Consider the following 20,453-nt stretch of genomic DNA (forward strand, 5'->3'; position numbering starts at 1 on the left):
TTATAAAAGCATGTAGCTTTTCAGTAGCAAAGCTTTTTTATTGATTAAGAAGCAGGGTAGCATTGATACAAGCTATTTGTTTTGTTTTCGCTAACAATATACAACATACCATATGAATATATATTCTGTCAGCTTCTTAGAATCACAACTATAGCGAAGCCAGATTCATAAATGAATCAATGGTTTAAGTCAGCTCTATTTAAAGAATTGATTAACAAATCGGTCTGAATCTATCAGATAGCTCAGTCACACTGAATCAATTGGAGTGCTTGCTCACTCCATAAAACACAGACATGAAATTTTATTAGGTTCAACACCAGCAGCTTGTGAACAGCTATGCAATGCAGGTGAAGACATATTAAAACAGTAAGCAAAAACAGAAGTAGTACCAAAAAAGTGTCATGGCATTTCCATGGTATTCTTTAAAGTACCTTGGAGTACCATGTAAATATCATGATACATGAATGGGGGTGGCACAGTGGGTAGCACTTTCACCTCACAGCAAGAAGGTCCCCAGTTCAAACCCCGGCTTAGAGTTTCTGTGTGGATTGCATTTTCTCTCTGTGTCAGCTTTGTTTTAACTCCATGCTATTTGTATTTTTCACTGCATGAGAACATGGTGTGGCTGGGGAGCGGAGTAGCTTGTCGGACATAGTGACAGTAACTAAGGGGGGCGGGTCTTTGCGAACGGTCAATTAGTGGGAATAAGGCTAGAAAGATGGATGGATGAATCGTGGTACATGAATATGGTAATAATTTAGTATCATGAAATAGCTAAGGTATACCTAAAGCAGAGTCCTGCACGCAGGCGACGGGTGAACCGCTAATATTTGGTAACAGGTGAAGGTTTATTTACGTGATTAACGTGGTCATTTGCGGTGCGGGTGCGGTTTAGGAATCAATAGGCACAGGCAGACTGCGGGTCCAGCCAAGACTATTTGGTCGCAATTCAGTACCTACTGATAGGCAGCTGATTTCAAACGGTCCTGTGCATATTTGTGTTCATGCTCTTCAGTCTTAAAAACGTCTAAATAATGTTTCTAATTGCAACGCGATTTGCAGCGCTGAGCACAGCGTTTCCACGTGATTGATAGATTCAGTCATTAAGGGAGTTTTCTTTGTTAGCTTTCTGTAAATAATCTATTCGCAATTTGAATAAAAGTTTTATCTTTCATGCTGCTAAGAGGATCAACGGCCACGTATACACTGCAGTTTCAGGTGAGGCAATCGCAATGAAATGAGTGAATCTGCTAGAATATTCCCGATATTAAATGAGAGTAAAGGCTCATACTGTAACATGTATGCTGTGTCCTGGGTTCTCTGTGACCTAGTTTCGCTGTCGGGTTAAGTAGGTATTATTTTCACCTGTTGTTTCATCAATTATCCCATTAGTTCCATTTGTTTGCTCTATGTATTTATACCCTGGGTTCTCCCTCATTCTCTGTTTGTTTCCGTCAATGTTAAGTTTTGTTTTTTGTTAGTTTCCTGTTTGAAGTCCAGAGTTTTGTCATTAAAGACATTTATAACTAATCTCCTTCGTCTTTGTGCATGTACACAACCAACTTGTGACACATATTTGGCTATATGTTCTTTTAATTTATAGAGACATTTATGCGTATAGCCTATTGTGTGTAATTATATTTGTTCAAAATAGCTTGTAGCACTAGCACATGATGTAGGTAAACGTTTTGTATTGTTTATGGATTCACATTCTCATCTTTTTTTCCTTGATGGGCTGCTGGTCTATTTTTCTTAAATGCATAAACTCATAAAGCATAATGGTGGTTTGATTGCTTGTGTTACATGATAAAGTAAATCATTTTTGTTTACATGATGTAGATTTAAAGTGGATGCGGTTCGGGTCGCGGTCTTTGTTGCGGTCACGGATTTAAATTAGTGCTGCTGTCAGATAACAGGACGGGTGTTCTGTTAACTACTGCGGGTGAGGGTTTACCAAACAGGACCCTTGTAGGAATCTGGCCTAAGGTATACCAATATACGGTATACCATCACTGTATCTACTACCACAAAATGATACTAAGGGAATTTTGAAGACGACCAAAACATCTATTTTATGCTTTTGTGAATTTATATGATCTAATTTTTACATTTTTGATGCAATATGCGGATGCCCCAGGCCCCACTGAAGGTTATGTTTAAGGCTGGATCATCATGCTTTTTTTCTCCTTTTTTCCCCCATCCAATTCAGCAAAATGTAAAACAGTCAATTTTAATAATTTTTTTGCATCAATTAGGATGTTGCTAGCATGACTTATTATGTTGCTAACATGAATAGTTTAATAATTAGAATTGCATCATGTATACTATGCCTTTGGTCAGTGAAAACAACAGTTATGCTAAGTTTGGATACCTAGTAAATGCAGCAACAACAACAAAAGGGTCACTGTTTTAAGAAAAACTGTTTTAGATTTTGACTATATATGTATATCTCTAAGTCAAATTGGGTGTACCGATAATACAAGTGTAGATGCATTTTTTTAAGAGAAATAACTCAAAATAAAAAAGTGAACCCAATTTACATAAATAATAGGTGATGAGACGATGATATATTGAGCATTACCACTAACACACAAAGACAGAAAAAAAAATGAATTTCAAAGATGCTTTTGAAAATTCTAATGCAAATGCAGTATGATTAACTACATGACTACATTTAACAAAAGATGCCAAGGGCCAGGTGAATAAGCCAAAGCATGTGTTATCACTGTAGAGTATTACTAGTACAGAGTTGTCCCAAAGGAGAACTGCCCACAAACGTGTAGCATGCATTAGGGATACAGTGACTGTCAGAGAGTCTACAGACAGACCCTAGGCTAAACCTCAGCAAAGCATTCACAGAAATAAGACATAGTAAAGAATCAAAAGCAGCCATGGGCCAGTGGGGAAATAAAGGAAGCCGATATGCATGTGGTGAGGTTCAAAGGCTGATGAAAAGGTGCACAGGCAAAATGAGGAACTTTTTTCATTTTCTGGAAACAAGGGATGCAGATGACAGGGAAACCATTCAATGTGAACTGTAGAAAATAGCAAAAACGAGCACTTGGAGTGTGTTGAGACCAAGAATGTTTCTGAAGGGAGATGGTGTATTTATGCCATTTCCAGATGGGGCTAACTGGACTGTGATAACAAGCCAAACTTTTACTTGAAGTCACGGAGACTAAGAATTATGTTAATGATATCTTCTACACTGTACTATGAATACATTGTGTGAACCAAGCAACAGATAAAAGTTATCAGACAATACAGAGCTAAAAGAATAAGCCACTTTCTCTTTATATCTAGCATTGATGAAGGCAGCGAAAGAGGTGCTGAAAAGCATATAGGACAGCTGTTGAAAAGACTTCAAGTTCATTACTATGGAAGTCAACAGTGCTTTTCCAAATTCCTAAATGTTAACATATAATTGATCAGATTTAGAACGCTCTACGTAGTCAGCAACTTGAAAAAATAGTGATGCACACAGGAGACTCATTTGCACTTAGTGAACTGAACTCAATTGCAAGTTATGTTCTACTTTATACCTCAAAATCTTTGGTGAAAGAATGAATGTGAACAATTTGTGAACGCCAGTTTCGAACAATAAATTCGTTTTCTCCTGCATCATTGGTGGAGTACACTATGTATACGTTGCATAACTTTTTGTAACATCCCTTATACAGTTTAGCTTGTTCCCAAAAAAATTAGCTCCACCGTTCTACACCATCTGAGCAAAATGAAGCGATTTAATTAAAGGCAGAGATCCAACACTATCTGAGATAAATGAGGCAAGTTGGAGAATTAGTGGAAATCTTGCTAGCAATCAGGGCCATTGTGAGAAATCACGGCCATATTTTATCACCTGTCAAAACACATAAAGCCAAAGATTCATTTGCATCAATGGAAAAAATGTGGGATGAAACCAAACGGAAAAATCATTAAGCCTTAAACTGCCGAATATTCGGATTTGGCCCATCTCTGAAACTCTCCACTGAGAGTCATTATAGCATATGGAAACTAGAAGACCTCAAACCAATTTGTACAGTCACATGGTCGGTTCTAAAAATAGACCAGACTTGGCATCAGAAATCAGTCAAACCAAATCTTACCTATCAGACGTGACTTTATGAGGGCCATGTCTATTCTTGGTGATAGCACTATTCTGGCAGGCTAATTTTGACCCTAGCATGGCTCTAAGTTAGTCTCAGCCATTAATATTAAAGCTTCTGCCTCTAGGCTGTCAAGAGAAATGACACTGAGAAAAGACACAACACTAATGGAGAGATCACTCTTTGATGCCCTGCAACCTATCTCTGTCTGGCCTTTGATCAAATCCATATACTGCACAAACTACACCTAAAGTTATTTCTGTAGCCCATCCAGTAAGAGGGAAAGGGTTGTTTAGTTGCACTCATGGCTGATGTTGCACTGATGTTCACTTCGCTTGGATACATCTTTTTAAATGACTCTGTCAGTGCAATTTTCTGATGTCGCTCCAAGCAAAACCCGTCTCGCTTGTTTGCCTACAAGAAAGTCTTCATCCAAAACAAGCACTGTGTGTGATCACAGAGGATTGGCTTATAAAACACTTCCCCCCCCCCCCCCAAACTCCAGCGAAATGGCTGCCATGGGGGAGTTTTCTTTTAACTAACTTTCCTCTGCTGCAGTGTTTTAAAAGACTTTATACTTTTGCCTTTAGAATCGTTTTTCTGCCAGGTTAATCAAACACAAGGAAATGAACATGACTATAAAGCTTGAGCACTGTTCTCTCCTATTAGCCTTTCACCAATAATTGCTTTACAGCTCGTTACAAAACCTGCATTTGTTCCTATAATTTCTTAATTTTATTGCTCTCTGAATCATGCACACTGCACTCACATTATCATGGTCTAATAAATGCAATAATATTTGATCAAATTTATTAAAATTGCATATAGCTACAGCATACATGTTTAGGACTTATTTAATTTCAATAAATTACAAATTTTACTACATTTACTGTATGCTTTTGTCTTATGCTTTTATTTAATTATATTTATGCACACACACACAAATCTATCTATATATCTATCTATCTATCTATCTATCTATCTATCTATCTATCTATCTATCTACCAACCATCTGTCTGTCTGTCAGTATTTACTTGTGTATTTCTGCGTATCAGTAAGATTGCAATCACTGTTTACTAAATGGCAACTATAATTTGATTTTTTGGGGGAATTGTTATAAAACTAATGGTTTCTGATAGCAACAGTGACAATGAGTGCACCTGACTTTTTTTAAGTGAAATTTTGTGTAAGTAATAGCTGTCACATGGATACAGGTTGAGTTTTTAAAGTGCGTCAATAGGAAGAATGAGTATTTGGCTTGTCATGAACTCCACAAGTTGCAGAAATCAATGATCTGTGTTTCCCAGCATGATTTGATAATGTTACAAAGAGCATCTTGAGCTTCATTTGAAAAAGAAAATGTGACCTTTTTGTGCAAAGCAGTTCAAACACTTAGTATCGCAAAATGTATCAGGCTACTATTAACAAGTACATAGTCATCATAACTTCTATTTGTTTTACATTTCCTGGAAATCCTGAAACTTTCTGTTTACTACCGTGTACAAAACGTATTTTAAATCCCATTTCTAATGTTGTCTCGGAGTTTTGGACCCCACAGTATATACAATACAAATCGAATTCGTTTTTGCTGCTATGGTAAGCTGAAGTTTATTGAGTTCCACATAAACTTCAAGTGGACTTAACTGTATATCTTTATGGCTCGAGACGAAAGCGTGAAATGTCTTACCTGCGCGGCCATAAATGACAGATCCATGATGATTTGCTTATCAGAAGAATAACTAAAGCTTCAGGACGGTCAGGTAAGCTCGCTTTCTGTGTCGTCTATGTATACGGAGGTAACCTATTTACTTCCAAATAACATCGTCGAGGTACAGCCTCCAGGTACATGAATCCGGAACATCTGATGTGCGTCTGCGATCATTTTAGAGACGGATCAACAGCGAGACGAGGATGAGACAGAGCAGAGGAGAAGAAACACACACAGAGAGAGAGAGAGAGAGAGAGAGAGAGAGAGAGAGAGAGAGAGAGAGAGAGAGAGAGAGAGAGAGAGAGAGAGACCTTATTCCTATTCATGTTTTTGTGACGCCAAGCGAACGTCTCGAAAAGATTTTAGGCAAAGCTTTTGTAGATGCGCCACATGTATGAACTCGAAATATATAAAGAACAGCTCAAAGCCAATTATGTTCGATTTATCGTCACCAAAAATATGACTGATTTATTTCTACAGCCTTATAGCCTAATCATATTTTTGGCGAACATAATTGGCTTTGAAGGAGCTCTTCTTTACTAAATATTTCGAGCTCATATACATGATTTTCTAACAGTAAATAAATTAGCTAGTCAAATCTATTTAACGGAAAACATAAAGGTAAACGTATAAGGTATAAAACGTAAACGCCTTTCTGTTCATAATGGTGTGCAGGCACGAGGCAAGACTTGTGAATATGAAACAAAATGCAGTAAAAATCTTTTTTTATAATTAATACGGAAGTCAGAACGTGTCAAATGTGTAATGTATCCGGATCCATATTGTTATGAATAGACTACCACAAAAATATAATGTTTTTTAAAATGTTGCAAATAATCAGCAAGAGGTGAGACCGGAGAAAAACTGTTTACCATCTTTCTATGGTAAAAAAAAAAAAGCAATATGGGTTCAAAATTAAGTAATTTTAAAAATGAATCCTGTTGGAATGCCATATAATCAAACTGGCTCTTTACCTGGTTCAAGATTATAGTCACAAACACGTTTGATGAGCTGGTGGTCTCAAGTCAGTACTTGTTGACACATGTATACAATCTGTTAATGGAAGATTATTGAAACGCCACACTCTCTCGGCTTTGTCCATGACAATAATCTGAATTGCAAATGCGAAAGGTGATTATCATTCTAGTCTGTGAGCACGAATATGCCACCCTCTTGGCAGCTTAATGGGGTTTAGAGGACAGAATCGCTGTACTCTTGGTGAACTTTCGCACATTTGACCACAACATTCAAGATGTAGCCTAGCCTACCTAACGACAATTGATGTGTGATGAACGAACAAACATTAGATGAGCTGCATTGTGAAAAAGAAGTGTTCTTCATTGCACTGAATGTGCACTTGTAGTGTACTTCAAATCTTAAAAGTATAATATAATTTAAATATAATATAATATTAATTAAATAAAGGGCTACTTAATTGTACTTAAAGGGACTCTTCACCTCTGGAAAGATGAATGTGTATTTAGAATGGGTCATTTATGTAGTAGAAATGTGAAATTATTTTTGAATTTGGAGCCTTCTAAACTGAGAAAAGCCAGAAAATTTAATTTTGGCTTATGGGGATGAAAGACAACAACTCCCAGAATGCACTTGCTTCGCTGCCCTGCCTACGAGGCCACTTCCAATCCAAGCCTACCGGTAAGAGCGCAGTTAAAAAACAAGGCTAAGCTAGTGAGTCTGCCCGGGATTTTGATATCTCCCAAAATGTCCAAGATTCGGCTTTTGCGTTCTACTATCACCATTCATCATGTTTACTGTGGCGAGCAGGACAAGGCTGAGGGCCGTGGGAGAACGGCGCGAGGCCGGTGGCGTGATTACTGATGAGCTGTGAAACGCACCAGTCTCGTATCTCTCAGGGAGGAGCGTGAATTTTCTTAGCAATGCTAAAACGCACATCAACCGATCACTTGTTTAGCGTTCATGTAAACACTACATTCAGATTCACCAATCGGAATGAATTCAGTTAGATTGAAACAAAAGGTGTGCATGTAAACAATGAATGGCGACCGCAGAAAGCAAAAAGCTGAATCCCGGACATTTTGGACGATCTCGACGGCCAGACATGTCCGGGATAAAGGATGTATGGTAACCCCTACTACTCAGCTTTCTCCACAGAACAAGAGCCTTTTAGCTTAGCTTCCAAATAAAAGATGGCTGACACTATTTGTACATTCTGTGAGTGAGATCCCACCCTCTATGGGTGGGTTGAAAACATGCAGAACTAGATACTACTACTGGCTGTAGTTTTTAGCCTCTGGCCAAAAAATCCTCAGATGACGCAAAATTACGATTTTTGCGTCATCAGAGGATTTTTTCCAGACAAAAAAATACATAAATCTCTTGTCTCAGGGGGATATGAGGGAGGAAAGCATGGTAATTCGAAAATACTACAGGTTTTCTACTAAAACAAAGCTTAATGCTAAATCCTGAAGTATCCCTTTAAAGAGGTACTTCAACTTTGGCAAAATGGGCATTCAATAAAACTTGGCTGCCTAATACTGTGTTCCAGACAGCTCAACATTTTTCCCACCTCGTTCTTGGAAATAACATCTGGAATGCCACTCAAAGTCAGACATTTGACCTGTGAACTCAGGATACATCGATCAGCCTCAGCGAGACACGTCATTTGACGCCACTTACCAAAATTTCGGCAAGTCCTGTTTCCGATTGGGCATAAATGTAAAAAAAAACATTTGACATTAAGTTTATGGAAAAATACCTTTTTTTGTTGCTTTTTTGCCTTTCGTCATCTGATTTCAAAAGCGATTTTTTTGTTGTTTTTATTTAGTTTTTTACAATCTTTAGAATCGCGTGGAAAGACAGTATGTCACGTTATAAAAAGGCCCTAAAAGCGGCAAGGGCTGAGCATCTCCGCAAACTAATAGAAAACAACCAAAATAATCCAAGATTTTTATTTACCACCGTGGCAAGACTAATAAATAAACAAACGTCACCTGACCAAAATATCCCGTTACAGTTTAGCAGTAATGATTTCATGAACTTCTTCACTGAGAAAATAGAAAGCATCAGAACCACAATTGTAAACACTCAATCTTCAATCGCGCCTTATAAATCAGCCTCAATTATCACCCCGCAAGAACAATTACAGTGCTTTACAACTATAGAACAAAAAGAGCTAAATAAACTTATCACTTCATCTAAAACAACAACGTGCTTATTAGATCCTATACCAACTAAACTACTGAAAGAAGTGTTACCTGTAGTGGAAGAGCCTCTTCTCAATATCATTAACTCGTCTCTATCTTTAGGTCACGTTCCAAAAACATTTAAACTGGCAGTTATAAAACCACTCATTAAGAAACCACAATTAGACCCACATAATCTAGCAAATTATAGACCCATTTCAAATCTTCCATTTATGTCTAAAATATTAGAAAAAGTTGTGTCCGCTCAACTGAGCTCTTTTTTGCAAGAAAATGACATCTATGAAAAGTTTCAGTCTGGATTCAGGCCGCACCATAGCACTGAAACTGCGCTCGTTAAAATCACTAATGATTTACTTTTAGCTTCAGACCAAGGCTGTATCTCAATACTAGTTTTACTTGATCTTAGTGCTGCGTTCGATACTATAGATCACACAATAATCTTAGATCGACTACAAAATTATACTGGCGTTCAAGGACAAGCATTAAGCTGGTTTAGATCATACTTATCTGACCGCTACCATTTTGTCTATTTAAATGGAAAAAAATCGATCATAACTTCAGTAAACTATGGAGTGCCGCAGGGATCTGTGCTAGGCCCTCTATTATTCTCAATATATATGCTGCCACTTGGAAATATTATAAGGAAACATGGAATTAGTTTCCATTGTTATGCTGATGACACTCAATTATATATTTCATCACGGCCGGATGAAAACGCTAAATTATCAAAATTGACAGAGTGTGTTAAAGATATAAAAGATTGGATGACGCGTAATTTTCTTCTATTAAATCCAGACAAGACGGAGGTACTACTCATCGGTTCAAAAAACCGCCCACAAAACCTCTCACAATACAACTTTAACATAGTAGGATGTCCTGCTACTTTATCCTCTACAGTAAAAGACCTGGGTGTCATACTAGACTGCGACCTGTCTTTTAAAAATCATATTTCATATGTTACAAAAACGGCATTTTTCCACCTTAGAAACATTGCTAAGCTACGTAATATGCTATCAGTTTCTGATGCAGAAAAGTTAGTTCATGCATTCATGACCTCGAGACTAGATTACTGTAATGCTCTATTAGCTGGTTGTCCTGCATCCTCAATAAACAAGCTACAGTTAGTCCAAAATGCAGCCGCTAGAGTTCTTACCAGATCAAGAAAATATGATCATATAACACCGATCTTATCATCTCTACACTGGTTACCTATAAAGTTCCGTATTAATTATAAGGTATTGTTACTGACTTATAAAGCCCTAAACGGCTTAGCTCCAGTTTATTTAACGGATCTTCTATCGCCCTATAATCCATCGCGCTCTTTAAGATCGCTAAATTCGAGGCTTTTGGTTATACCTAGGATATCTAAGTCCACCAAAGGAGGGAGAGCATTCTCACATTTAGCTCCAAAACTCTGGAATAGCCTTCCTGATACTGTTCGTTGCTCAGAGTCGCTCTCCCAGTTCAAAACTAGATTAAAGACGCATCTCTTTAACCAGGCATTCATATAAATGTTTTAATCTTACAGTTAAATCCGGCCTCTAGTTCATAACCGCCAGAGGAGAACTGGCCCCCGACTGAGCCTGGGTTCTCCCAAGGTTTTTTTTTTCTCCATTAGGTCACCTGATGGAGTTTTTCGTTTCCTTGCCACTGTTGCCTTTGGCTTGCTCAGTTGGGGATATTCAATTTAATGAATCAATCAATATTACTATTGATTAGCATTACTAAACATGGACGTTTTATTATTATTTTAATTTAATACTGTGAAGCTGCTTTGATACAATCTGTATTGTGAAAAGCGCTATACAAATATTCTTGACTTGACTTGACTTGACAATAATTGACACAAAAACAATGGTCAACATGTGAACTTGACATCTGACCGCCTGGAACTCACTGGTCTGAAGTGGGACATTTAATTTGGGATATTCCCACATCCAACCTCATTAGTCATTAGTCTTCCTTTTTGCAAAATAGGTAAGAAAACTTCAACACCCATGATGCGCATGTTGCCGTCCAAAGCCCTGCCTGTCAAAAGTCTGCTAATACACTTACAGTACCAGGGTCAAATATCACCTTGGTTTAGTATGAAATCCTTCTTAAACAGTTTGTCATAATGATGTCGACTTGTATTGTTCCCGGGTTTTTTATTGAACAAACGTTTGTAACGCCACAGTAAACGTTTGGCGGGAGTGAGTTTCGGTTTCCAGTGAAGGATCCAGCGTGTTGTAGGCAGTGGCTAAAGGCAAAAGAATGTAAATACTGAGAGAATGCCACGACAGAAAATCTGAAAAAAGTCCCTGTTTGTAGTCAACATTTCAAACCGGATGACCACGAAAATAGGTCACCTTTTGCATCACCCGGCGGACTTTTGCTGACAAATAAAAGTGAATTTCTCGGTCCAGGTAACACAAAGAAAGAGTAAACAAGAGTCAATTTACATATACTGCAGACACTGTAGCAAGACAAAGCAAGTTACACTTTAAAAGAGAGTACATTTTCATGACTTTCTTAACACGAAAGTAAAAAGTACACTTTGTAATAACATTCATTTTAAAGTAGGCTACATTTTAAATCATTGTTTGAATACTCTTTTGTGGTGCTCGAAGTACACTTGTGTTGATTAACATACTAAACCACATAGAGTACTTAATTATAATTGTAGGGGATACCGGGAATGGTTGTAAAACGGGGAGACTCCACCAATTCCACCAGTCAAGGATAACCAAGGTTAAATCAAGGATAAGGAGTAATTGGTTGATCCTATGATCTTTTCAGTTTTTACTCACTTCCTCCCAGATCCTATATGAATGGTTGTCAAGGCTGGAAATAGGCACATGCAGATTTTATAAAGAAAAATTATTTTGACCAAAGCTATATTTTGTTTAGTACTTAAACTCTTGCTGATAAAAATATTGTAACTTATATTCGATTAAATTGTTTTTTCCTCAGGTAAAATGTGATACATTTTAGCTAATACAGCTAGCTAAACAATGGCTGACACATTAAAAAGTGTTACAACCATGCCCGTACATACAAGAACGGTTTCTTTTGAAGTATATTACAGAATGTGTAGACATTGGAAACGAAAGATAGATGGAGGTGTGCCTGCCAGTGTTTTAAAATAAGGAACTGATGAGGAAGAATGGCAGGTCAGTCAGATCAATTGCGAAGACAATATTGAAAGCCAATAGTGAGGATTCTGAAACCTCAGACGACGAAAACTTTTGTGCTGTCTGTATGGAGCCATTTGACAACTCAAGACCAAAGGATGAGTGGTTAAAATGTGCCCTATGCAGTCTCTGGGCCCACCAAGCATGCACTCCAGGGTTAACAATAGTTAGTGGATTCCACATGGCCCATGTTACTGCCTGGGACATGCACACATGTAACAAGGCACATCATGTATTCAACGTCAACTTATAAAAGCTGTGGTATTCTTGCAAAGGTTTGATTTGGTGCCTTTTGTGGTAAACAAACGTGGATACTTTGTATAAAGGTTTGATCACTCTAGCTCAGAAATTCAGTGAGTTACAGATGCTGAAGCAAAATGTCTTAGAACCTTACCCAGTCTCCCTTGTGTGTTTTTCAATGTAACATTTAAAGTGAATATATTGTAATTTAAATGTACTAATCTGCAACATCACATTACAAATGTGTATTACAAATATATATATATATAAATCATTAGTTAATTTTACTTTACTGTCAATGCTTGTCAGTACTTATTGCAGTACATATTAACCCAATTTCACAATAGAAGTATGAAATTGCATATAAAGATGCACTTAAACCCAACTTTTAAAAAAACTCAGCTAATTACAAAAAACAAGTTTAGCTAATTGCATTTAATATAGCCTACATTTAAAGTATAAAACGTGTTCATTTAATTGCTATTAACATGCAATTATGTGTCTGGAAACATTACACCCAGTTCACCGGTAAGTACCGGTATATGTTTTTAAAGTATAGCCTATTATTTCTATAATATATCATCTTTTTTTAAGTGAAGTATCTCTTAAAGTATAATGTGTAATTATTTTAGCAAGTGCTGTCTGTTACATGTACAGTATATGTTTTGGTTTTGTTTCCTGTTCTTGTTTGCCTGTGTTCTGTGTCCCTATATAGTTACCTTGGTTATTAATTTATTTTACACCTGTTTCTAGTTCTGTGCAATATCTCTCCCTGTCTATTTAAACCCTGAATTCTGTCTGTTCCTTTTCTGGTATAATTTATGTTGATGTGGTGTTTGTATTACCCTGTGTTCCTGAGTTTGTATTTCCAGTGATCTATTTTGAGGAATGATTCTAGTGATTTCCTGTTTGTGCGTGTTCCTTACCACACCAGCCGTGACATTGTCCAGACATTGAATGCGTAATAGAACTTGAGCTGATACAGCTGAGCTGAGAGTTTGGAGGCGGAGGGACGCCCACAGCTGTCCTCAGAATAACAGGTCACAGCGCATCAATTATTAATGTAGAATCTGGAAATCCCTTCAGCCATCGATAAAGGTTAGGGCATATTTTCTGGTTAAATGTTTGTCTCATAGCAACAGACCTTTCTGAATGGCTTTGGAGACTTGTTTTGCTCAATGTTATCCGAGTGGGAGGGTAGATCTAATGCCATAGCAGGCCTAGAAAGTGAACAAGTTTATATTAATTATGTCATATTATACAGATGATTCCCCCTCCAGGCATATGTTGGTGTGATTGGGGTGTAGGTCATATACAGTAGTTTTTGATATGCATGAAAGCACAATGAAATGAGTGCTTAGACAAATACAAAATTATGTTAAACAGAGGCCTGAGGCTATGGGAATAGCTAGTACCTTTTTTTTGCGCTATATTTCTAATACACTTTATATACAGATGCATATAAATGTGAGAGTTATTTGTCAGACTATCATTCTGCTTTATTTTTCATTTTATACATTTCAATTACCCACAGCCCTATTTTTTAATTTATAAGTATAATCTAGACAGTTGATAAAACATATTCACAGCCCATATAACACAAGCCATTATGATGCTAAACAGATGATGCATAATTGGGATGATAAGCCATTGTCCCCACTAAACTCTTGAATATATATCTCATACCACTGGTGTTTTTAAATGCTGTGTCTCCATTACTCACTTTGAAACTGTCCTATACTTGTTTGTCAGTTACTTTACTATTTTTATGGAACAATTAAAAAAGTTACTTTGTATTTCTCATAATGTGACATTACCTCTAGCAAATGCAGCTTTGATTCTCATAATGTGACATTAATTCCTCAAATGCCACATTGTTTCTCGTAATTTGACTTTAAGTCTCGCAAATTCGGCTTTGCTTCTCGCAATGTGACTCGTAGGCCTGATGTAACATTATATCTCGCAAATGCACTGTTTCTGGTAATTTGATTTTATATCTCGGGAATGTAAATTTGTGTCCTGTAATGTGACCTTGATTTGGCAGGGAAAGAGTTAAATAGTGTGTAATGTTGCTGTTGGTGCATGAACAGTATCTGCAAAGTTGCTGCGCTGAAAGTTCAACGTAAGCAGAGATATCATCTTTTAAAAATCAGGAAGTTTAATGCCTACAAAAACGACTCGAATGGGACTACAACGAGATACTTCCTGGGTTTTATACGTAACTAACCCATACATTTACATCAACCCTCCCTCCGGAATATGCAAAAAAGGGGACGTGGCCATATTTCTGCGGCTTCGTGGAGAGTGGAGAGCTGTAGCCATGCCGTCGAAAGTGTGTTATTTTCACGCAGCTGTCAGGTCTTCTGTGTTCGGCTTCCTACAGACGCTGTAGTTCGTCAACAATGGCTAAAATTTCTGTTTGATTATGTTCCTAAATATTACAATCGTAGCTCTCTGTGCTGCGCATTTTACGGAAGACAGCTTCCAGAATCTCCACTAATTCAATGCCGGATTAAACAAGAAACTGTTACTAAAACATGAAGCAGTTCCAACTTTAAACGCAGAGGCAGCCGTTGTTGGGCCACAACCTGTAAGTCAGACTTAATCATTTTAAATGTTTGCATGTATAATTTCAGACGTAATGTTTTAATTTGATCAAGGACGTAAACAAATGCCAGCGCTCGCGTTATAGCCACTTAGTTATGCTATTTTGTGTGTATAAGACAAACGTGTATAAAGTTTTAAAAAATTATATGTAATCGCAACAGCAAACTTCAGCTGCGGTATTACTCAGTCATTTATTCTGTTATATTAAATGTTTAATCGGGAGGAAACCGTATCTCAAAAACTAACAAACAGCAGTGGCATTTTCAAGTAACAGCGTATCGAAATTATTAAATAATAATAGTAGAATAGAATAGAATAATAATCATTAAAAAATGTACCATTCAGAAACGTTTTGTAAGAGCCGTGTTTGGGGAGGTTCTGCTTGACTCTCTTCATTGCCGCTTTCTGGGTCTGATTCTGGCTCAAACTGTACGGCAGTATTGACACCATTATTTGACTGGAGCACATGCGACTTTCGCCCGTAAAGGTGATGGGCGTGAAGTTTCCGGACAACGTGCACTACGCAGTTTAGCCAATTACAACACACCGGCCCAACTAACCAATCTGAGCCCATTGCCTGTTTCTGAGGGAGTGGTTTCATAGAATCAGGAAGTCAACCGGTCGTTCAAATGACAGAGGAGAAAGCGGCTTACAATAAAGGGGAAATTTATGAAAAATAAGGCTTAAAAAAAAAAAAAAAGACGAAGACGAAGACATGTTATATTGCACCCCATAAACACAATCATGCAAAGAAAAAAAGCAGTAAACCACCCCTTTAATGTCGTTTTAAATCTTGCAAATGCATTTTTTTCCTCGCATTTTTATTTATATCTCAGAAAAGTAACTTTGTTTCTTGTAATGTGGCTTTTTTCTTTAACTTTTCTAGTAATGTGATCTCACAATTGCAACTTTTGTCTCAAAATGAGACTGCAATGGTTATGGTCTGTTTTGTTCTGCAATATTCCTGATTGATCCTGTTTGCATGATTTCCTAAATAGTTTCCTTGTTTGTTAATTAGTCCCACACACCTGTTCTGTTTCATCCTAATCATGTTTTCTCATGGTTTTTTTTCCTATATATATTTTTTAGACTTTATCCCAGGTACGATTTAATATTTCACAACTGTGACTGTAATTTCTCACAATGTGACTATTTCCTATTTTAAAAGTATCACAAATTCAGATTGTTAGGGTAGTTCTTCAGAGTGATAAACGAGCTAGAAACTAAGAAGCACAATAGATGTTCCCTTATGTCTTTTTCTCTGTTCCCTATACTTTTTCTGTAATATTTTATTCAGCTTTTTTATACTTTTCATCATATTTTATTTAACTTTATTTTTCTGTGCTTTTTCAAGGTTTCAGTGATTGTCTATGGCAGATACACTAATCAGATCTAATTGTTCAACCTATTTTTATGATCTTCTATGCATTTTCATTCATTGTTTAAATTGCGTGAACATTAAGGAAGCAAGCAACTATTCACGAGTTCACACTTAAGAATGATCAGAGAGCAAACGGTAATGCGTATTTGGCGTGCTGTCCGGGGGAGGGCTCCGAGCTCAGAAATTGGGCCCGAACCCAGAGTACTCCCCCCGTCTCTGGTTAGGAAGATAACCATGCAAGTGTGAGGAGATGGGTGGTGGAGGGATGCTGAAAACTGTCGAGGAATATGGGTGCGTTGACTGCGTATATTTATAGGTTTTATTCATGCTGATTGAGTGGACCTGTTGATTACTGATTGATGACAGCTGGTTGGAATTACTTGATTGCTTGATCATTAGAACGTGATCCTCCCAAACCTTGTTAATAAAACAGCATCTAGTGTTTATTGATCCCACAGAGTGATCTGAAAATATGCTCATTTCATACATATTAAAGCCCCGTTTACACGATGGGAAAACACAGATATTTCTCTGCGTTTTGGCCTGTCATTTACACGAAAATGCCGTTTTTATCCCAGAAAACGATTATTTCTAAAAACTCTGGCCAAAGTGGAGATTTCTGAAAACGTCGGTTATATGTTGTCGTGTCAACTGGGAGAAACAGGGTTTTAGGTTCTCTCTTGTCGATTCTGAGAATTCTGATTGGCTTGCATGGCTTTATCCTTCTCCCTACACTGCCGCCCATAGGTTTGGCATAGTTATGATGGCGTTTGACGGCGAATTTATGCGGGTTGTGTGCACAATGTTATTATTGAAAACGGGGGGGGGGGGGGGGGGGGGGGGGGGGGGGGGGATATTTGTTTCTCTAAATACCCAGCTATGTGTAAATGTGGCCTAAAACACTTTGTACCATAAATATGGTTGAATTTTGCAGAAGCAATGTGTTATTGTTTCAAAATGATTAGAATTTCATGGGAGAGACAAGCTCTTCCTTTCCACCAACAAGACAAACACAGTAAATGCAAATAAAGGTCACGAGTCTGTTAGTCCTCCATGGGGCAGATTTTCTGCTCCGGTTGGCTTTTGGTCAAATAATGGAATTCTTTTTCCCTCTACAGTCTGATAACAGCTGCTCCCAGTAAAGTACAGTAATCTATCTCTGTGTAGTTGCATCAACAAAGACGTATGCATTCTTCTGTCGACCTAATTCAGGAGTGTTTCTGTAACTAATGCATGGGAGAAGCCCAGCCTTAATGGAAGTAGAGAAGGAAATGTTGATCGTGGCTGTGTGGTATCAAGCACGCATAGCTGTTGCCTTTTCAAAATTTATTACAGGAAACATTTTATATAAAGCAATTTATATAAAGGGGCCAAGAGACATCCCTCTGCTTCCGTCTCCTTCAATGATTTACTTACAGCCTAGATAAAAACACAACAGTACCGATGTAGTAAAACAGGAAGAGGCCTCAAGCTAAAATAAATAAATGATGAATTAAATAAAAGATTGTGATAGACTACCATTCAAATGTTTGGGGTAATTACCAAAAAAAATTTAAATAATAATAATTAAGACTTTTATTCAGCATGTAACAATTCAATTGATCTAAAGTGACAGTAAATATATGTATAATGTTACAAAAAAATGTCCTTTTCAAATAAATGCTGTTATTTGGAACTTTCTATCATCAAATAATGTATTCCACAAATTTATTCGGCAGTAAATCTGCTTTCAACATTGATAATAATCAAGAACCATTATTGATATTTGAGCACCAATAATAATTGGTAACAATTGAGCACCAAATCAGCGTAATATCATTATTTTTGAAGGATCATGTGACATTGAAGATGAAGTTGAAAATTTAGCTTTGCAATCACAGGAATAAATTCAATTGTAAAATTTATAAAAATAGAAAAAAAAATATTATTGTATTAAAGGTACAATATGTAAGAATTTTGTAATAAAATATCCAAAAATCACTTGCACAGTGTGATATATTTCCTGCAGTTGTGTACTTACAATATAATTTCAGGGAAATTTCAGAGAAATTCCAATTTTAAATAATTGCCCGTTCCAGAATCCCTGTTCACTTGTCACCTCACTGACGTAATATCCGCATTATCCCTGGTTTCCGTTAGTTCTGCCATAGTAACCGTGGCGACAGACGTGGACAACTGCGTTGTGCGTAACGTCTAGCTACACGCTGTTGTTGTTAAAACATTATGGCAAGCAGACTTTGGGAAAAAAGGAGAACTAAAACGATCAATATCAGCGTGACGTTTTCGAGATGCCGAGAGGTCCACGTCCTTGACAAACTTCGACTTGACGCCGCTCTTGTATGCACTTTATTAGACAGGTGAGCAAATGTGCATAAAACTAATCAATGTTATGTAGTTAAACATGATGAAATGTTAGAATATGATCTGAATGTTATTAGCTTACTGCTAGTCTCATATAGCCAACAAACTAACACATAGAATAACATTATATCTTTCAACACATAGACCGAGTGAAACAGCGCTGCGTTACCTCACAAGTTTAATTCGTCTAATAAACTGACCTGTGTGAGTAGTTATTCAGCACTTGCGGGTAGTTCGGTAGAGTGAAATGTCCTTATTCCTTTATATCCGCGAGGCTCTGATATGTCTCTCATTAGCAATCGCGCCCTGCTTAATACCACAGTCATGATAAAAACATCAATGTATTCACTCATCCACAAACATTATTAGATCCATCGGCTTGACGACAAGTTCAATAATTCCGCAGGAAATTTCGCGTCATCAGCCTAAGCCTTTGTTATTGTCAGAGGTTAGGGACCCCTAGCAGTGAAAAAAAAAAAAAACATATTGTATCTTTAATATTTCATAATATTACTATTTTTCAGCCTTGGTAAGGATAATAGACTAAGAAACATTTAAGAAACATTTTAAATTCTTAAATTATTCTAAACTTTTGACTGAAAAATGATTTTTCGAATCAAACTATTTTATGTTAAATTTCAGATTACAGATATTTTAGTGACATGATATTGATATGTATATTCTGTTATGTGTTTGTTTATCAGTAGCACTTTTAGAATAGGAATAATAAAAGCTTTAATTTAAAATAATCTAATACTAATACTTGGTGCAACATTCAGGAATTCAGGATTTATTTGGTTTAGGTCAAAAATGCACTTACTCACCAACCATTTTCCAGGTTATTGTATTTTTGTCTCTGCACTTTTCATCTTCAGATTGTATGAAGATCACATCTCCCTTGTGCTTTAATCAGTTTAACGGGCATCTATCCTTCCTCTTTATCTGATGAAGGTTGGCATTTCATTGAATACAAACACTCCCCTTACATAAAGCAGATGAGAAGCTGACACTATTGAGTGAATGGTGAGGGCCAAACACATGCCAAGTCGAAATTAATTTTGGGGGTGTTAAAGGTCAGAATGATTTACTCAATATGATCAGAGCTGCTTCATTACAGATTATGTTTCCAGAACACCAAGACTGAATCATTCTAACTATACCGTAGGCTATGCTAATGAAATAAACGTTTAAGGGTCAGGTCAGGTTTTGTATATCTTTTGTCTAGTTTTGAGACAGGTTTCAAGGAATTTGAATTTCTCTCCATGATATTTCAAGATATCTTTTGTGACCATTTGTGGTCAGAATCACACCTCATCAATATGATCAAAGATGGCTGTAGAAATAAATCTGCATTGTTTATCCTTTTTATCTTTCAAGTGGCTGGGGAAATCCCTTTAAGAATTAAATGTTCTTCTCCAAAACACAATTATAGTAAAACAAATATTTAAATTATATTTTAGTACTCCAGGGTGACTAGGAACATGAAATTGTCTAGCTATGACTTCTCGTTACACAGGAGTATAAATATGAGGAAACACAAAGGGGCCAAATTCCCATAATCATCCATCACAATGAGTTAAACCAAATAATATAATTCTGATGTGCATCAAAATATTGTTTAGCCCCACAAAATAGAAAGTGGCTGTAAGAAAATTTTAAGCATTGGGAATCCCCATTTCCACCGTAAGGAC

General features: G+C 37.0%; 1 protein-coding gene across 1 annotated transcript in view; it reads right to left on the reverse strand.

The window, feature by feature from the left end:
* Positions 1–6,045, reverse strand: part of LOC306983770 (uncharacterized protein C14orf132) — a 28,958-nt gene extending 22,913 nt beyond the window's left edge. Inside the window, exon 1 of the mRNA XM_079584438.1 lies at positions 5,795–6,045. Within this exon, the coding sequence (XP_079440564.1) occupies positions 5,795–5,821 (27 nt within the window). The 5' untranslated portion in view covers positions 5,822–6,045. The remainder of the gene's footprint in view (positions 1–5,794) is intronic.
* Between the last annotated feature and the right edge of the window lie 14,408 nt (positions 6,046–20,453).

The sequence above is a fragment of the Phoxinus phoxinus genome, assembly GCF_949152265.1.
Source record: "Phoxinus phoxinus genome assembly, chromosome: 16".
In the NCBI taxonomy this organism is placed as follows: Eukaryota; Metazoa; Chordata; class Actinopteri; order Cypriniformes; family Leuciscidae; genus Phoxinus; species Phoxinus phoxinus.